Raw genomic sequence first — 20,156 nt, forward strand, 5'->3', positions numbered from 1 at the left:
GGGTAATGTTTTGGGGGTGTTGGTTGGTGTGTTCGTGCTTGGCTGTGGTTTTGTCAAGGATGGAAAACACAATTCCCGTGGTACAGTCACCAGGAAAATCCTCCAAAGGACTGGGGCTGGCTGATCCATGAGGATTTCCCAGTGCTAACCACAAATTGGCACAGTCTATTTCCATCCCCTCTTATGCAAATTCCTCCCTTTGCTTCCTCTGCTTAATTAATTTCCCTGAGGCACAAAATCACTGAAAGTTAAACAGATGAGCTTAACCACATTTCCTCTTATTTAGAATATTTGTCACCAGAAATTTGAGAGCATTACCAGATACTTTTAGGACATCTAGAACCATCCAAGGCAGTAAAATAACTCTGTTATTCCTGCTGCCTTTTCTGCTTAACCCCAGGTCCTGAACTGCTGAAAACCCTCGGGGCTGTTGAGTTGATCTCCCTCTCTTTTTGCCTTGCAGAGCATTGATATCTACATCCAGAAGAGTCCCAGGGGAGGAATTGTGAATAACTCCCAGACTGACTGGTCCTTCAAGGTGGATGGGCTCCTCCACAACACTTCCCAGGAAGTGGTTTATGAGACTGTGGCAAAGGACTTGGTGTGCAAAGCCTTGCAGGGCTACAACGGTGATTTATTGCAATTCTTATTCTTTGATCACAACCAGAGGTTGGGTTTGAGCAGAGAGCCATTTGCTGTTCTGTTGGAGGCTCCCTCCTGAGTTTATCCTTTTGCTTTGGGGTTTTTTTTAGGCACCATCATGTGCTATGGGCAAACTGGAGCTGGCAAAACCTACACCATGACAGGAGCAGCCTCTGAGTACAGGAACAGAGGGATCATCCCCAGAGCTATCCAGCAGGTACTGACTGCAGCTGGCTGGGGACACAGGAGGGAGAAACACCAAGCAACACTCTTCTATCACCTCTTGCTGGTAGAAAAGTGTTTGAACACAGTGAATAAGTTTCATGTGGTTTTTTTCCCCCTTCATTTTACCCCAGGGATGATGGTTAAAGAATAAAGGAGTTTTATTGTCATTTTCAGAGGTTGTTCCCCTTTAGTTCCTGTTTGAGTTCTTGCTGCTCCCCAAATGTCACTGAGCCTTCAAAAGAGGTGTTTTCCAAACTGCCATTGTGTTAAATCAGGTTAAAACTTACCATAAATCCATTAAAAAACATTTCTAAGGCACAGAGACACTGGCACAGGTGCCCAGAGCAGCTGTGGCAGCCCCTGGATCCCTGGCAGTGCCCAAGGCCAGGCTGGACAGGGCTGGGAGCAGCCTGGGACACTGGAAGGTCCCTGCCCATGGCAGGGGTGGGATGGGATGGGCTTTAAGGTCCCTTCCAGCCCAAACCATTCCACCCAAACTGCCATTGTGCTAAATCAGGTTAAAACTTACCATAAAACCATTAAAAAACATCTCTAAGGCACAGAGACACTGGCACAGGTGCCCAGGGAAGCTGTGGCAGCCCCTGGATCCCTGGCAGTGCCCAAGGCCAGGCTGGACAGGGCTGGGAGCAGCCTGGGACACTGGAAGGTGTCCCTGCCCATGGCAGGGGTGGGATGGGATGGGCTTTAAGGTCCCTTCCAGCCCAAACCATTCCAGAATTCCATGCTTCTGTAAGATCATTAATTCCAAATCCAAGCTGAGCACTCAGAGCTCAGATTTAGCCCCACACACCCCTAGATGCACTTGGAGCTGTTCAGAACTATTTCTCTATCAATATCTATCTCTGTATTACAGAAATTGATGTCTTGTGTACACCTCAATGTGTTTATTTATATTTGTTATCTAGTTATATTTTATACCCTTCTGATTTCACATTCTCAGATTTCCAAGCAGGACAAGGCCAGAAGGAGTTTTCACAACTCTTTACCCAAAGTTGCTTTTAATAGGAAATATATATTTTTGTATATTCTCTGTTTATGTCTTACATCTACTTATACCACACCCAATTATATCTTATACCAACATCTACCCAAATATCTTCTCTGTTTACATCTTACATCTACTCATACCACACCCATTTATATTACACCAACATCTGCCCAAATATCTTCACTGAAAAGCCACAAACAACTAAAAACCTCCCTGTGAATGGACACAAACCCTTTGTCTTGGCGCAGATCTTCAAATCAGCCACAGAATTCCTCAATATCCTGGTGACTGTCCGAATTTCCTACCTGGAGATCTACAAGGAGGCCTTGTTCGACCTCCTGGCGCCGGCGCTGGGCCGAGGGTCCAAGGACAACCAGCTGGCTGTCATGGATGGTCCCCAGGGCATTTATGTCAAGGGGCTCTCCATCCACCCTGTCAGCCACGAGGAGGAGGCTCTGCAGCTCCTTTTTGAGGCAAGAGAACCCAAATATTCCCTTCAGTCCCGTGGTTGTGGGCGCTGGCTGAAGGAGGAGGTGGAAAAGCAGGAGTGGGGGGCCAAGATGGTGGAATGAGGTTCAGCCGTTGAACCCTTCTTGGTTGTGGGGAGAAAAACTGACAAACTCTTGGTCTTGCAAGGGAAATATCTCTGGCTGAGGGATTCTGGAAGATGCTGCAAGAAAAGATGGTTTGGGGTGATCGTGGCACTGTTGGAATTGACAGCAGGGTTGTTCAGGGTGAGAGGTTTGTGAGGGGGCTTTGATTGCTGAGCTCAGCATCTTTTCCTCATGGATGCTTCAGTTGGTGAGGAAAGCAGGGATGAATAACTGGATCTGACTGCAGGAGGTGAATCCTCACCCAGAGCCTTCTGCTGTCCTTAAAATCTTTCTCTGTCCTTTTTAATAACCCAGCGGTGTCCTGAGCTCTGGAATGTGCAGGAGCTGCCTCTTCCTTTTTGAAGAGCAGAAGGAGGATGATGATGGCTGGGAATGCTCACCTGGAGAGGAGAAGGCTCCAGGAGAGCTGGAGAGGGACTGGGGACAAGGATGGAGGGACAGGACACAGGGAATGGCTCCCACTGCCAGAGGGCAGGGATGGATGGGAGATTGGGAATTAGGAATTCCTGACTGTGAGGGTGGGGAGGGGGTGGGATGGAATTCCCAGAGCAGCTGTGGCTGCCCCTGGATCCCTGGCAGTGCCCAGGCCAGGCTGGACAGGGCTTGGAGCACCTGGGACAGTGGGAGGTGTCCCTGCCATGGCAGGGGGTTGGATAGGATGGACTTTAAGGCTCCTTCCAACATCCCTTTGTGTTCCTGGCAGATGTTCAGATCCCTCTGCCCATCACACCTCTGGGAATTTTCAGTGCCATTTGAAGCTTGGGGGGCTCTTTGCTCTTTTCCAGCCATCAGGAAATGGAAAGAGCCACACAGATGTTGCCTGGTTTATCCTCAAAAAGCCACAATTCCATGAGCTGAGCCTGGAATTTTCTCTCCATTGGTAGGGTGAGACCAACAGAGTGATAGGAGAGCACAGCCTGAATAAGAATTCCTCCAGATCCCACTGCATCTTCACCGTGTACATTGAGGTGAGAGCTCCAGCCTTGCTCCTATGGATTGGCACAACTTTCTAGGGATCCAAGGGGATCTTTGTTTTTTCCTGTATTTCAGTTTTGTCTGCCCCCTAAGTGCAGTTTCTCTTCCTCTCTCCCTCAGTGTCGTTCCAGAGATTACACAAATCACAAATGCCTTAAATCTAAAATCACCTTAATTGACCTGGCAGGGTCTGAGAGGCTGAGCAAGACTGGGGTGAGTGCTGGGAGCTCCTCGGGTTCCTTGGGGTCCCTTTGGAAAAACAGGGAAGGGAGCAGAGCTGGGGAGGGTCTGGAGCCCCAGGAGGGCTGAGGGAGCTGGGAAGGGGCTCAGCCTGGAGAAAAGGGGGCTCAGGGGGGACCTTGTGGCTCTGCACAGCTCCTGCCAGGAGGGGACAGCCAGGGAGGGTTGGGCTCTGCTCCAGGGAACAGGGAGAGGAGGAAATGGCTTCAGGGAGAAGTTCAGGTTGGAAATTGGGAATGTTCCTCCTGGAAAAGTCTGTCCAGCCCTGGCAGAGCTGCACAGGGCAGTGGACAGTCTTTTGACTCACCCACATCCTCAAGGACTCGCTAGGTAAGAGCTGGCACTCCCCACAGCTCCTGCAAAACTGGTGTTGCAATGGCCATGGCAAGTCCTAAGGTCACCATTTATCAGGGGATCCTGGAATGGTTTGGGCTGGAAGGGACCTTAAACAGTCCCCATTGCTGGAGGGATTTAAATCCTTGTGGATGTGGCACTTGGGGACATGGTCAGGGGTGGCCTTGGCAGTGCTGGGAATGGTTGGGCCGATCTAAGAGGCCTTTTCCAACCTCATAATTCCCTGATTCCGTGGCGTTCTGCATTGATCAGAATCAAAACAACAGAGCTGTGCCCTGCTGAGGAGCCCTCCCTTCCATGTGTGTGACCAGAGCTTCTCCTCTTGCTCTCCACTGCAGTCTGACGGCCAGGTGAGGCTGGAGGCCTCCTACATCAACAAATCCCTGTCCTTCCTGGAGCAGCTGGTCATCGCCCTGGCCGATCCCAGGAGGGAGCACATCCCCTTCAGGCAGAGCAAACTCACCCACGTCCTCAAGGACTCGCTGGGTAAGAGCTCACAGCTCCTGCAAAACCGGTGTTGCAATGGCCGTGGCAAGTCCTGAGAGCATCATTCATCAGGGAATCCTGGAATGCTTTGGGCTGGAAGCAACCTTAAGGATCATCCATTCCTCCCCTGGCATGGCAGGGACATCTCCCACTGTCCCAGGCTGCTCCAAGTGTCCAGCCTTGGACATTTCCAGGGATCCAGGGGCAGCCACAGCTGCTCTGAGCATCCTGAGGAACAGAATTTTTACCAACACAGGAACTCAGAGTTCTTATTCCCATTCTCTTCCTGCATCCTCATCCCGAATTTCACCTTTTTAGTCGCTCTGTGCCTCTCTTTCTGTGCCCTGTGGAGGGACTGTTACACCCTGGTGTGTCCTTTGTGCTTCTTTAAACTGAAAGGAGCCTGAGGTGGGATCTTGGGCAGGAATTCCTGGCTGGGATGGAGTTCCCAGAGCAGCTGTGGGTGTTCCCAAGGTTGGACAGGGCTGGGAGCAGCCTGGCACAGTGGGAGGTGTCCCTGCCATGGCAGGGGTGGCACTGGCTGATCACTAAATCCCTTCCACCCCAAACATTCTGGGATTCTGTTGGCGCCCTGGCTACTGAAAATTTTAGACTTTCTGTGTTAACCCCCAAGCAAACACTACATTTAACCTAAAACCATAGAAAAAACTCCCAAAATTAAATAATAAAATGAAAATAATATGTACATAATTTAAACAAAGTGTGTAATATCACATAGTAGAAAAAAGTTTTAAAATATAGTAATATGTATAAAACAAGATAGAAGTTTTAAGACAGAAGCTAATCCTTCTTCTTTACCTTCTTCACCTTCTTCTTCATAAGTTTAAATAATATTATGTAATTAAATAAAAAAATCCACATTACGAGTCACAAGCAATTAGTTATTTATTATCATATTATATTTTTTACATTATATTTTATATATATATATATCCTTCAAAAAACCCGCCAAAAATCTTCTAAAAATGCGCCAAAATATTAAAAAAACCTGGGAAAATATTCAAAAAACCTTCTACAAACCCGGGAAAATATACAAAACACCCGGGAAAATATTCAAAAAACCGTCTAAAAACCCAGGAAAATAGACAAAAAACCCGGCATAATATTAAAATATTATATTACATTACATTATATTACAAAATTATATTACATTATATTATATATTACATTATATTACATATTATGTAATTAAATAAAAAAATCCACATTACGAGTCACAAGCAATTAGTTATTAAGTTTAAATAATTTAAGTATCATTTCTTAATTAAACGATTTATCTTTTAAAAAGCTTGTAAATAAAAATACAACTCCATTTTTTACCTCTCCTCTATTTCAATTAGCACATAATAAAATACACTGCAGGAAAGGAAACAACAACAAAAAATCACCCAAAATGCTATTATTTGCTTTATTTTTAATATGATTTTTTTCTCAGGTGGAAGCTGCAACACTGTCCTGGTGACAAACATCTATGGGGAAGCTGAGCACTTGGAAGAGACCGTGAGTTGGAATTCCTAATTCATCCCAAACTTTGGAGAGCTCACCTTGTCCCAAAGGCTCAGATCCAGACTCCTGTCAGATGAGAGCCTGAGGCAGAGCAGGAGGAGCTGCTCAGATTTCACTGGAGAGATAGTAATAATAATAATAATAATAATAATAATAATAATAATAATAATAATAATAATAATAATAATAATCCAAAATTATATTATATTACATTACATTACATTACATTACATTACACTACATTACACTACATTACACTATATTACATTATATTACATTATATTATATTGGAACATTATAGTATATAATTATACATTAGTAATAATGTATCAATAATAATAATAAAGACAGAAATAATAATTTTCATTAATATAAGTATTAACATAATCTTAAATAATTGTCAATAATACAAAATTTACTATTACTATTACTATTACTATTACTATTAGATTTATCTTTTAAAAAGCTTGTAAATAAAAATACAACTCCATTTTTTACCTCTCCTCTATTTCAATTAGCACATAATAAAATACACTGCAGGAAAGGAAACAACAACAAAAAATCACCCAAAATGCTATTATTTGCTTTATTTTTAATATGATTTTTTTCTCAGGTGGAAGCTGCAACACTGTCCTGGTGACAAACATCTATGGGGAAGCTGAGCACTTGGAAGAGACCGTGAGTTGGGACTATTACTATTACTATTGCTATTATTAATAACTAATAATTAATAATATATGTATAGTAATATATGGATAATATAATGTAATTATATAATTTAATATGATTTTATTGTATTATTATCATCATTAGAATTATAATTAATTAATTAATTAATTAATTAATTAATTAATTAAATGTGTTTCGAGCTCACCTTGTCCCAAAGGCTCAGATCCAGACTCCTGTCAGATGAGAGCCTGAGGCAGAGCAGGAGGAGCTGCTCAGATTTCACTGGAGAGATAGTAATAATAATAATAATAATAATAATAATAATAATAATAATAATAATATATTGTATTATTATCATCCTTATAATTATAATTAATTAATTAATTAATTAAATGTGTTTCCATGGACCCCCTGGAAGTTCCCAGCAGAGCTGAGCTGGCTCCCTGCTGCAGCAGGAATGGGGAGGAACCTCCCAGGGGTTTTTTTTTTTAACCTGTAAATGCTCAAATGGGTGAAAATGCCCCTGTGTGAGCTGGGTCCATAGCAAACAGCAAGAAATCACCTGGGACAACTCACAGATTTTATATCTCTCTATAATTCTGATAGAATTAAGTGGAAAGATTAGGAAAATGATGTTTCTGCCAAGACCTCCTTTACCTTCAGCCTTTGTTTTCCAGCTGTCCTCCCTTCGCTTTGCCACCAGGATGAACTGGGTGACAGCAGAGCCTGTCCCCAACGAGCCCTTCTACAGGGAGGTAGGGACAGCAGGGACCTGGGGAAGGGGAATGTGATCATTTTGTCATTCATATTTAGGACAACAACCTGAAAAACCTGAGGAAAATCAGGTAGTTTCACAAATAACCCTTCCTCAGCCAAGCTGACAGTGCTGCTTTTGGGTGGGTGATAGAATGGATCAAAGTTAAACCTTTTTATAGTTTTTAATTACAGCTCCCTGGTCCAAGGCACAGCCATGCAGGTGGTCACATCTTCCTGGGAATTCTTTCTCCTGCATATCCCACATTTTTCTGATGAGATTCAGCTCTCAACAGAGAGATTTTATGGTGAATTATTCCCCTGACATGCAGGGAAATCATCTCCACTCCTCCTGCAGCTTTATCCCTGTTGCTGCTGGTAACAGAACAGCTTCTCCACAATTAGAAAACTTGGGTAATTAAGGAAATAATTTAAAGCAAGGGATCACAGGATATTAGAGTGCACTTTCAGAGTGAAAATTGGAGCTGAAATAGGAAGGAAACTTTGTGGTTTGGTGCTCCAGAAGTCACTGCAAAGCAGCACAGTGCCCACTTCTCCCTGAATCCCAAGATTTTTGTGCTCACCTTTCTGGAAACACATTTCAAAAAGTGAATCCTTGAAGATATTCCATGTTAGGGAGAAATTCAGTCAAATCCAGCACAGGAAAATCTCTCCTTTGTCCCAGTTACTGCCAGAGCTGCTGAGTAGGGGCAGAGGTGAGCCCTGCACAATGCTTGGCTTCCAGGATAATATCCCAGATCCTGGGATTTGATGGTCCCTGCAATTCCAGACCAGGAAATGATGCCATGAAAAAGCAGTGATGGCTTGGGCAGGCTCTGCAGGCAGGACCCAGCAGAAACTGTCCTGTAGGGACCTAATGAAAGGGAAATCAAACTGATTTCCAGACCCACTGATTCCCTGGGGGAGCTGGGATCCAGCTGGGATATTCTCCAGCAGCCAATTTTGTGCTGCTTTTAGCAGGTTTTGTTTTTCCCCCAATATGATTCAGTGGTTTGCTCACCCTTTTTTCCCCTGCTAGGCATCAGTGAAGGCTCTGGAGGAGGAGATCCAGCTCCTGAAGCAAGAGCTGACCATGCAGGACCACTTGGTGAGGAGCACTGAACTCATTGTCCAGTGGGCTTGTGTCCTTCCCTCTGCTCCCAGCACCATCCTCTGGGGCTTGGGGAAACCCCTGAAGATCCCACACAGAGGGTTGGGGTTGGAATTTCAATCCCCAGCCACTGGAGATGGGGTTTGGGTTTTTTCCAGACTCTTGAAGCTCTTCTGTTGGTTGGTTGCTCCCAAATCCCATCTCCTGCCCAGTCAGGTGATGAGAGTCCCAAGCAGAAATGGGCACAGCAATTCCAGGTGTTTGCCAGAGCAGTGGAATCACAGAATTCCAGAATGGTTTGGGTTGGAAGGGACCTAAAAGCCAACCCAGTGCCACCCCTGCCATGGCAGGGACACCTCCCACTGTCCCAGGCTGCTCCCAGCCCTGTCCAGCCTGGCCTTGGGCACTGCCAGGGATCCAGGGGCAGCCACAACTGCTCTGGGCACCTGTGCCAGGGCCTGCCCACCCTCCCAGGGAACAATTCCTTCCTTAAATCCATCCTGATTTTAGTTTAAAACCCTCACTCCTTGTGCCACCACGACAGCACCTGCCCAAAGCTTTGTCCCTGTTGTTCTCACGGGCTCCCTCAGCTGTTTGTAACTCCTGATTTTCAGTTTTCCAATCTTTTGGGGTTTTTTAGGCAAATAATTCCTTGATGACTTACAGCCCCCTGACTACAGCCCAGAGAGCAGAAATCAGATCCCAAGTCCAGAAATACCTCAGAGGAGTCATTGAGGAAATCGATGTAAGTAGTGAGAAAAAGAGCTTAAATCCTGATTCCATCCTCTTGTCTCCAAGAGAGGAGCAGTGACAATGTCTTTTAAAGAGGCTGTTTTTCACCCCAAAGCCACTACAGAATTGTAATTTAATTTCTTTTTGCTTTGCTAAGTCTGTAGCATGTTTTCATTCCATTTTTGCTGATTTGGAGGCTCTGAAAGTATTTTCCTTAATCTTAAAACCCTTTAAACTGATTTTTTTTAACTCCTTTGTATAATTAATACCAAAATTTATGGCTTTGTACCTCTCTTCCTCAGATTGTGAATGTCAGACAGATCCAGGAGGTTTTTAGACAGTTCAAAGTGATTTTAAGGTAAGTCCAGAAATCCTGGAGTGGTTTGGGTTGGGAAGAACTTTAAGGACCATCCCATTCCAAGGGCAGGGACACCTCCCACTATCCCAGGCTGCTCCAAGCCCTGGATTAAAGGTTCAAACAAGGGGATGGGACTGAGCAGAGTTAGCATGGTTTGATGTGGACCATTAAATGTCCTGAAAAGTATTAAAATAACCATCAAAAAGCTTTAATGTTAAAGAGCCCTAAAGGAATGTCATGGAAAAGGAGAGGGAGAACGTGGAGAAGGGTTATTATGGGAAGCCTGGGAGGGCTGTTGAGGGATAAAACCACGGGTAAAAGGGGGTTTTCTTTGGGCACTGCCTTTGGCAGGGATCACAGATGGGAAAGGGCTCCTAAAGGGCTGTTTTTTCCTTAGCCAACAGGCAGAAGAGGTGGAGAGCAGGTTCTGGAACAAGTACGGGCTGGGACGCATGGTTGGGTCTGACTCTGAGTCTAGCTCAGACTCTGATCTGCGTTTGGAGGAGGCTGAGGAGCAGCAGGAGGAGGAGGAGGAGGAGCAGGAGGGCACGGTAATGCCTGGGGCTTGGCCTGGCCCAGGATCCACCTGGGAGCTGGCTCCTTTGTGCCAGAATGGGAATGGTATAAAGAGGATTTTTCCCTGTTAAAATCAAACTCGGAAATGTCACTGGGGGTGAGTTTGTAAAAAAATGTGTCCAGAGCAGAGATGTACCATTAACAAAGAGGAATTCCTGGCAGCAGGGGGATTAATTTGACCCTTTATCTGCATAGAATAATTAAGGAAGTTGGAATTAGAATCCCAGATAGGTTTGGGTTGGAAGGAACATTGAAGATCATCCTATTCCATGGGCAGGGACACTTCCCACTATCTCAGGTTGCTCCAAACCAAACCCAGCCTGGCCTTGAGCACTTCCAGGGACTCAGGGGCAGCCACAGCTGCTCTGGGAATTCCATTCCAGGGTCTCCCTACCCTCCCAGCCAGGAATTGCTTCCCAATATCCCATATAAACAGTGCCCCTTTCAGTTTAAAGCCCCCTCAATGTCCTGTACAATGCAATTACCAAAGGGATCTGTGTCACTGGGTTGAAGAAGGTGAGGCCCTGCCTCTGCTGAAATCCCTTTTTAATCCTTATAATGTCTGGAGCCAAGTGTATAAATCCCACCTAATCCATAAATCCTCCTGTGGGCTCTCACACAGTTTTTCATTCCCACATTAAGCTGTTCCAGGGGATGGAAGAACTGCTGGGTGAGGCCTGGACAGCTTCCATGGTGTCCACAAATGGGATATTCCTCTGTGTTTCCATGTTTCCTTTCTGTGCTTCCTGGTGTCCACAAATGGGATATTCTTCTGTGTTTCCATATTTCCTTTCTGTGCTTCCATGGTGTCCACAAATGGGATATTCCTCTGTGTTTCCATGTTTCCTTTCTGTGCTTCCAGGGTGGGATATTCCTCTGTGTTTCCATGTTTCCTTTCTGTGCTTCCTGGTATCCACAAATGGGATATTCCTTTGTGTTTCCATGTTTCCTTTCTGTGCTTCCAGGGTGGGATATTCCTTTCTGGTTCCATGTTTCCTTTCTGTGCTTCCATGGTGTCCACAAATGGGATATTCCTCTGTGTTTCCATATTTCCTTTCTGTGCTTCCTGGTGTCCAGAAATGAGATATTCCTTTGTGTTTCCATGTTTCCTTTCTGTGCTTCCAGGATGGGATATTCCTCTGTGTTTCTATGTTTCCTTTCTGTGGTTCCTGGTATCCACAAATGGGATATTCCTCTGTGTTTCCATGTTTCCTTTCTGTGCCTCCAGGATGTGCACCAATGGAATATTCCTTTCTTTTCCAGGAAAGTACAGTTGACCAGGATGAGGATTCGGATCAGGAGGATGATGCAGGGACTATTGAGATTGGAAGTCCTCCCACATCCCCCATTGCTGATGGGGAGAAGGAAGCTGATGAGTGAGTCAAGCAGTCACATGCCTCTCCTTCACCTCTGATAATCATGGAATCGTGGAATTGTCAAGATTGGAAAAGCCCTCCCAGATCATTGAGTCCAACCCACCCCTCACCATGTCCCCAAGTGCCACATCCACAGGGATTTAAATCCCTCCAGGGATGGGGATTCCACCACTGTCCTGGGCAGCTGTGCCAGGCCTGGAGAGCCTTTTTGGGGAAGGAATTTTCCCCATATCCAACCAGAACTCCCCTGGCCCAGCTTGGGGTTGTTTCCCTTGTCCTGCCCCTGTTCCCTGGCAGCTCCTGTCCCTCTCAGGGCCTCTCCCAGCTGCTGTCCCCAATCCTTGGGGTGCCCCAAGTTCAGGACCCAGCACTTGGCAGTGCCCAGGCAGGAATGTGCAGCCCATGGAGGAAGGAGTGGAGGGAGCTGCCAGAGGAGCAGCAGAGATTTGGGGAGGGAAGGAGGAAGCAGCCAGTCCTGAGCAGAGGAAGAGCCTTCAGTTTGCAGAAGTAAACCCTGCTTGGTTCCTCCCTGACATTTCCCCAAAGTCCTCGTGGAGAGAGCAGAGGAACCACCAAGGCTTTGGTGTGCATGTGACCCCTGGGCTCTGCTGTTCTGCTTTCAGGAGCTGTGGCAAACACTCCCCTGCCTGTGTTCCAAATCCCACTCTCCTCATCACACCATTCCTTAGGAACAAATCCCCTGGGAGGGTGGGCAGGCCCTGGCACAGGGTGCCCAGAGCAGCTGTGGCTGCCCCTGGATCCCTGGCAGTGCCCAGGCCAGGCTGGATTTGGTTTGGAGCAGCCTGGGACAGTGGGAGCTGTCCCTGCCATGCCAGGGGTGGATTGGGATGTGTTTAAGGTCCCTTCCAACTAAACCCATTCCATGACTCCATGATGATTCTGTTTCTTTTTGCTGCAGTTGGTGCTGGAGGGGTTTGTGGAGGGAAAGGAGCAGGGAGCCAGGCTTGGTTTAAACGTGGGGCTGGATCAAATCCTTGGGGATTCCTTTTGGATAGAGTTAGTCTTTGTCCAGGTGAGCCCAAAGGTGGGCAGGGTGGGACTGCTCTCCTTGGGATCCTCCTCAGGAGAGCTCCCCAGCCTGGCCTGTATCCCACAGGATCCAGGGCAGGTCCTCCACCCTGAGGATGAAAGATTTATGGGAACAAGGCTGATTTCACTCCTTGCCAGTGGATAATTTCCCTGCAAACTTTGGCAGAAGCTACCTCAGATCAGCTTTGAACTCAGCAAAGCCAAACCCTCAGCGTGTTTTGGTTCCAGATCCCTCTGGTGAAGCAATTAATGAATCTGGTTTGTCTTTCCCCCCCCGTCAGGAAGGAAAGAATTAGGAGCCCTCCTCGTGAGATAGGTCAGGATGAATCCTCACTATCCAAAAGCCCCATCGAGGATCTGGAGGAGGAAGAGGAAGAGGAAGAAGAAAAGGAAGAGGAAGGAGGAGGTTACCAGGAGGGTGATGAAGAGTCCTCAACCCCATCTTCAGAGGATTCCCAGAACCTCAAGTAGGTTTTCCCTGGGAGGGAGTAAATCCCATTTTCTAGAGGGTGCTTTACAATGGATTGTGTTCCCTGAGTGCAGCTCCAAGGCAAAGGGGAGAGAGATTTGGATATTCAGGAATACAGGACAGGAGGGTTGGTGGGAGCCCTCTGAGCTCCAAGTGATGGTGGTGGGGGTCACTCTGTGCTTCCAGCTCTGCCCTGACCATGTGCTCTTGAATATTTAAAAACCTCAATTAATTTAATTTATTTAATTTTAATTTAATTTTATTATATTCATTTAGTTCTTTAATCTCGGAAAACTGCAGCATCCCTTTGGTGAGTGGGAAAACTGCAGGGAGACCTCACATGCAGCCAGAAATCCCCACAGTCATGGAAATGGAGCTAAAGAATCATGGAATTCCAGGCTGGCTTGGGTTGGAAGGGAATTTAGGGATTATCCCATTCTACGCCCTGCCATGGCAGGGACACCTCCCACTGTCCCAGGCTGCTCCCAGCCCTGTCCAGCCTGGCCTTGGGCACTGCCAGGGATCCAGGGGCAGCCACAGCTGCTCTGGGAATTCCATCCCAGCCAGGAATTCCCAATTCCCAATATCCCATCCATCCCTGCCCTCTGGCAGTGGGAGCCATTCCCTGGCTCCTGTCCCTCCATCCTTGTCCCCAGTCCCTCTCCAGCTCTCCTGGAGCCCCTTCAGGCCCTGCCAGGGGCTCTGAGCTCTCCCTGGAGCTTCTCCTCTCCAGGAGAACATTCCCAGCTCTCCCAGCCTGGCTCCAGCCCTGCAGCAGCTCCAGGTCCTTGTGCTGCTGGATCTGGGGCAGCTCTGCAGTGGGGTCTCACCTGAGGGACAGAATTCCCATTTCCTGGTTTCTGGGTTGCAGCAGAGCAGTGAGGCTGGTGCAGAATTCCCTCCTGGAGCTCCTCACCGCGTTTCCATCCCCTCTGTGCCCTCCACACGGGATTTGTGTCCCTCTGTGTCCCCAGGGCTGGCAGGACAGGCTGCTGCAGCTGCAGGAGGCCCATCCCAGAGCACTTCCAGCAGCTGGGAGCTGGAGCTGTGGCACTGTGCCCAGGGGCTGTTGTTTACAGCCCGTGCCAGCTCACACAGCCCTGCAGGAGCTGGAAAATGCCCTTAAGAGGTCACTCAGGGAAGGCAGGAGTGGAGTTTGGAGTGAGGAATGTGGAGCCCTCTGGGCACCTGCCTTGGAACAAGATGAGCTTTAAGGTCTCCTCCAACCCAAATTATTCCATGATTTTCTGTTTTTATCTTCTGCTCCCAAACCCACCCTGCTCTCCAGGAATATCACCAGCACACAGCAGCAGCTGTGGACTGTGACATTCTCCTTTTTTTTGCCTGGGGTGGCTCACACTGGAACCACACCAGGTGTTCACTGGCACATGCTGGCATCAAAGCCATTTCACAGAAAAGTCAGGAACAACGTTTGGAATTCTGACTTGGAAAACAGGCAGGATTTGCAAGGCATGGCAGCAGTGCTGTGGAGCTGGCCAGTGCTTGGAGCTGTGGGGTTTGGCTCCAGAGGGAGCTGATCCTGCTGGGAATGCAGCACGGGCAGAGCACAGGCATTTGTTTAACAATAGGGAGGAACAATATCCATTATTTTGGTGAAAATTCAAGCCATGAAAGGCTGGCTTTCCAGGGAATACTCAGTTCTGAGGCATCTCCTGAGGAATATTGTGTCTGTGTGAAGAGCTTTGTTCTGGGAGCTGCCTGGGGGACAGTGGGTGTTGGGTGGGCATGGGAACAGTGCCAGGGACCCCAAAGGATCCCAATGAAATCCCATCAAACCTCAGCTCTGACTATTCCCAAGGACTGGGGGGGCCACACCTCAAATCCTGAGCTGAGTTCTGGGCCCCTCACCACACTGAGGGGCTGGAGCATGTCCAGGGAATGGAACTGGGGAGGGTCTGGAGTCCCAGGAGGGGCTGAGAGGGATGGAAAGGGGCTGAGCCTGGAGAAAAGGAGGCTCAGGGGGGACCTTGTGGCTCTGCACAACTCCTGCCAGGAGGGGACAGCCAGGGGGGTCAGGCTGTGCTCCAGGGAACAGGGACAGGAGGAGAGGGAACGGCCTCAGGCTGGGCCAGGGGAGCTCAGGGTGGAAATTGGGAATGTTCCTCCTGGAAGGGGCTGTCCAGATGTGGCCCAGCTGCCCAGGACAGTGCTGGTTCCTCATCCCTGGAGGGATGTGACATCCATATGGATGTGGCACTTGGGGACACGGTCAGGGGTGGCCTTGGCAGTGCTGGGGGATGCTTGGACTCAGTCTTGGAGAGGTTTTCCAGCCTGAATCATTCAGTGCACGCTGCAGGGCAGGACAGAGTGAGCTCCTGTGTCTGTGTCTGCTTTCAGGCCCTCTCTGTCCAAGGAAAAGGCGTTTGAGGTGTTTAAGAAGGAGGCTGGACAGGAGATCCACCGGATCTTCAGGGAGAACAAGAGGATCCTCATTGCCAGGAAGAAGGGAATCCACTCTGTGGCATGGAAGATCAATGGCCTCAAGGAGCAGATTGAGGCAATCAAGGAAGCTCTGGAGGCTCAGAAGAGGAAGAGGAGGCAGGGGGGTGAGGAGGCAGCACGGGACAGGGATGGAGCTCTGGGCTTGGAGCTCTCATCCAGATCTCATCCTTGATTTGATTTAATTTAATAGAGGTGGTGGTTAAGGAATTGCTCTGGGATAGGGTTTGCCTCTGGATTCCCAATATTTCCTCTGTCCCGATGTGATTTCCAGGTTCCAGAGCAGTTTTGGGTGGTCACAGAATTCCAGAACACTTTTGGTTGGAAGGGATGTTAAGGATCATCCCACTCCACCCCTGCCATGGACAGGGACACCTTCCACTATCCCAAAATCAAATCCAGCCTGGCCTGGGGCACTGCCAGGGATCCAGGAGCAGCCACAGCTTCCCTGGGCACCCTGTGCCTCCCAACCCTCCCAGCCAGGAATTCCTTCCCAATATCCCATCCAAGCAATCCCAGGGATTTTCCCCCTGGGAGCCAAGTCAGACCCTCCATCAGGTGTGACACCTGCAGAGCCCTGTCCCTGCTCTCCACCCTCACCAGAAGCTTCCCTTCCTTTTCTCCCTCTGCAGGAGAATACACGGATGAGAAAGGACGGGTGATCATCGATGAGAAGGAGTTCTCCCTCATCGTGAAGCTGAAGGAGCTGAAGGAGGAGCACAGGGCTGGCTTTGCTGAGCTGCAGGACCTGAAGGCAGAGGTCCAGTACTGCCAGCACCTCGTGGATAAGTGCAGGAAAAAGCTCATCTCAGGTACAGGGCACCAGGGCTCAGCAGGGATAAACTCAGACTGGAGCACTCCCAAACATCATGGGATCCCAGAATGGTTTGGGTTGGAAGGGACCTTGAAGCTTATCCAGTTCCAGTCCCTTCCCACTGTCCCAGACTGCTCCAAGCCCTGTCCAGCCTGGCCTTGGGCACTGCCAGGGATCCAGGGGCAGCCACAGCTGCTCTGGGCACTCTGTGCCAGCCTCTCCCCACCCTCTCAGACAGGAATTCCTTCCCAATCTGCCATCCATCCCTGCCCTGTGGCAGTGGGAGCCATTCTGTGTCCTGTCCCTCCAGCCCCTTGCCAAATTACCATTCTCTGTTGTCCTTTGTCCTGTTGCCTTCCAGACTGGATTTTATCCATAATCAGGTGGGGTTTTCTGACCTAACCCTGAATTACTGCAGATAATGTCCCTCTACTCCTTGGTCCCACCCCTACATGGGGGAAAAAGCCTCCCACAAGGAATCTTACACTGATCTCATCCTTGATTTTATTTAATAGAGATAGTGGTTAAGGAATTGCCCTGGGACAGGGCTCTGCCTCTGGATTCCCATTATTTCCTCTGTCCCTGTGTGATTTCCAGCTTCCAGAGCTGCAGCCTTATCAGGAAAAGGAGCTTGGCCACAGCTCTGCCTGGGAAATCCCTGCAAATTCCACTTTGAAATCTGTAGGTTCAAACTGCCCCTGCTGAATCCCTGGATTTGCCCCTCTAAGGGAAGCCAGTCCCTGTAGGAATTGCAGAGCCCCAAACATTTTGGATGCTGTGCACATGGCAACATTTGCCAGGGGACAGCTTGGATCCATCAGAGCATCCCACGCAGGAAGAAATGGGATAATCATTCCCATCATTCCAGGGATAAACAGGACCCAATCACAACTGTGCCACTGCTTCCTGTTGGATCTGGGTTGGGCATTTTTGGGTGCTCCAGATGTTTGCTGTTTGTTCAAACATCCAGGACTCACCCAGATCAGGAGTGGAGTGCCTGGGAAATGCCCAGGATTAATAAGGACATAATTCCCACCTGCTGTGTGTTCTCACTGCCTATTATGGGATGGCAAATGGCTGTGCTGGAGTGTGTGGGATTGAAATGTGAGCCCCAGCCGTGCTGCCCATTCCAAAGGGATTCTGGGGGCTGCAGGAGTGGTGCCTTCTCATGGCCAGGGGACTGTCCCCAGAGCTGGCCACCACCTCCTGGCCACCTCAGCACAGCCAACAGCCTCCTTAAATTCACTTTTCCCATCATTCAAACTCCAAATCCTGGAGTTCTGAGCTTCCTGTCTGAGGGTTTAAGAGCACTGAGATCCTGCCTGATCCATAGGAACAAGCAATCCGTGCTGTCTTTTAGGTCGTTAATTAATGACAGCCATTAATTGCCCCTCTTTGCTTTGCAGAGTTTGAAATCTGGTACATCGAAAACTTCCGTCTCCCTAAAGACGTGAAGGAAGCTCTGGAGCCTGGTGGGAACATCAGACCTGGAATGATTCCCGTGAACAGGGTCATGTGCCTGGTGAGTTATCCCAGAGTTCTGCTGATTCTCCTCAGGAGCAACAGTGGGGTGCTGAGGGAATGAGGGAGCCTGTGGAAAGAGGAGGAGAAAAAGGAGGAGAAGGAACGAGGCACAAAGGGAATATCTGGAGCCATATCCTGCTGTCACATTCCCTTCACAGTTTAGGGACTAAATCAGGGCAGTGACTGAGGCACCTGGCATCTGTGGAACAACAGGAACTGGGCAAAGTGCCTGGGGGTGCAGGGGTGTTTGGATTCCCAGCCTGTGGGATCTCAGGTTTGCAGCAAACTCTTGTGGCACTGGTCAGCACCAGCCCTGTGGCAGGAGCCATGTGGGGACCTGGGTCTTTTCTCATCCTGAAAAGCACTTTTCTGTCCAACTCCCCATGCATCTAAAAAGTGCGACCAGAAAGGGGAATTCTGCACCTGAGTGTGACCAGAAGGGGGAATTCTGCACCTCAGGTGAGACCCCACCTGCAGAGCTGCCCCAGATCCAACAGCACAAGGACCTGAAGCTGCTGCAGGGCTGGAGCAAGGCTGGGAATGTTCATTTTTCCTGTGGGAAAATCCCAACCCTCACAGGTTTTTGCTCAAAGCCCTGCCCAAAGCTGCTCCTCCAAGGTGTGGAAAGGGGAACCTCTCACTTCCAGGGTTTTCCTGGCTGAGTTGGTGTTTGGTGCCACAAAAGGGATGGCTGTCCCAGGTGTGCAGGTGTGTGTTTTGCACATGGGATGCTTTTCCCTGGCAGGATGAAGACGTGCAGGACAAGTTTGAGCGGGTGCAGGAGACGGCGCTGCCAGACTGCCCGAGCTCCGTGTCCTTCTACAGGGCCAGGATGAAGACAGATCAAAAGGTAACCCCAGGGAGAATCCCAGAATGGACTGGGATGGAAGGGACCTTCAGGATCATCCAGTCCCAGCCCCTGCCATGGGCACAGACACCTTCCACTATCCCAGGGTGCTCCAAGCCCTGTCCAACCTGAATTCACCCAGAGAGAGCTGGGAATGTTCACCTGGAGAAGGCTCCAGAGACCTCAGAGCCCTTCCAGGCCCTAAAAAGCTGGAGAGGGACAAGGGATGGAGGGGCAGGACACAGGGAATGGCTGCCACTGCCAGAGGGCAGGGATGGATGGGATATTGGGAAGGAATTCCTGGCTGGGAGGGTGGAGAGAGACTGGAGAGAAATTCCCAGAGCAGCTGTGGCTGCCCCTGGATCCCTGGAAGTGTCCAAGGCCAGGCTGGATGGAGCTTGGAGCCTGGAATAGTGGAAGGTGTCTCTGTCTCACCTTATTGAGATAAGCCTTAAGGTCCTTTTCAACTGAAATAATTCTGGGATTCCACGAAAACCTCTCAAACATCTTTTCAGTGCTCTGGAGAATTTCCTAGGGATTCCTGTCCTCCCCTTGGAGCCTGCTGGGATCTGCTCTCAGCAGAGCAGTGCTGCTGTGATGGGGATTCTCCCAGCTCTTCCCAGCACCGCCTGGAATGTCTGAGAAGGCATTTGGTTTTATTTTTCAGGAAAAAAAGTTTTTACAGGTGAGAACTGTGCTCTGAGAGCCGAGCTGAGCTCAGTGATCCCTTTGTGTTCCCTGTTCCCAGCAAACCTTCAACACCACCACGGCAGCGCTCCGGAAAATGCACAGGAAACCCGGACTGGTCCCGGCTGCTGAGAAGAAGAAAGCCCTGTCCTTCCTGCCCATCACATAGCCTGGATCCCAGCATTCCCCAAGGAATGCCACCTCAGGAAGCGCCTCCTGATCGTGTCCACCATTGATTTATAAAAATAAACAGCAGGAAAAGTGAACCACCCAACCTTTGGGCAGGCAGGGAGTTACTGGGAATCGATGGCACTGTTTGGACAGGACACGAGCCAGGCACTTCCAACAGCACCTCTTGTTTTCCTGAGCCTCTGGAAAAGGCAGGATCACAGCACAGAGGTTGCTGTGGGTAACCCAGGCTGCTCCTGATGCCCTCTTTGCTGGTGCTGGAGCTGGAGCTCTCCTGGGCTTGTTCCCATTGGAGCAACAAGTCATGGCTTGGCCTGTTGGATCTGCCTGGAGAGGGGAATGAAACAAAGATTCATTTCTGGGGAGTCATGGAATGGTTTTGGTTGGAAAAGCCCTCCAAGATCAAGTCCCACCATTCCTCAGCACTGCCAAAACCAACCCTGACCATGTCCCCAAGTGCCACATCCAC

At 48.9% G+C, this 20,156-nt stretch overlaps 1 protein-coding gene across 1 annotated transcript in view; it reads left to right on the plus strand.

The window, feature by feature from the left end:
- The window catches only part of KIF9 (kinesin family member 9), a 23,052-nt gene extending 3,288 nt beyond the window's left edge, over window positions 1-19,764 (plus strand). Inside the window, 19 exon segments of the mRNA XM_039726537.1 lie at window positions 464-629; window positions 753-859; window positions 2,125-2,349; window positions 3,375-3,458; window positions 3,586-3,678; window positions 4,398-4,545; window positions 6,002-6,066; window positions 7,419-7,496; window positions 8,534-8,602; window positions 9,246-9,350; window positions 9,640-9,695; window positions 10,093-10,246; window positions 11,535-11,647; window positions 12,979-13,164; window positions 15,525-15,733; window positions 16,259-16,438; window positions 17,847-17,962; window positions 18,710-18,814; window positions 19,560-19,764. Coding sequence (XP_039582471.1) covers window positions 464-629; window positions 753-859; window positions 2,125-2,349; window positions 3,375-3,458; window positions 3,586-3,678; window positions 4,398-4,545; window positions 6,002-6,066; window positions 7,419-7,496; window positions 8,534-8,602; window positions 9,246-9,350; window positions 9,640-9,695; window positions 10,093-10,246; window positions 11,535-11,647; window positions 12,979-13,164; window positions 15,525-15,733; window positions 16,259-16,438; window positions 17,847-17,962; window positions 18,710-18,814; window positions 19,560-19,667 — 2,367 coding nt within the window. The 3' untranslated portion in view covers window positions 19,668-19,764.
- Window positions 19,765-20,156: the final 392 nt, after the last annotated feature.

The sequence above is a fragment of the Passer montanus genome, unplaced genomic scaffold (assembly GCF_014805655.1).
Source record: "Passer montanus isolate IOZ18808 unplaced genomic scaffold, ASM1480565v1 scaffold59, whole genome shotgun sequence".
Classification (NCBI taxonomy): domain Eukaryota; kingdom Metazoa; phylum Chordata; class Aves; order Passeriformes; family Passeridae; genus Passer; species Passer montanus.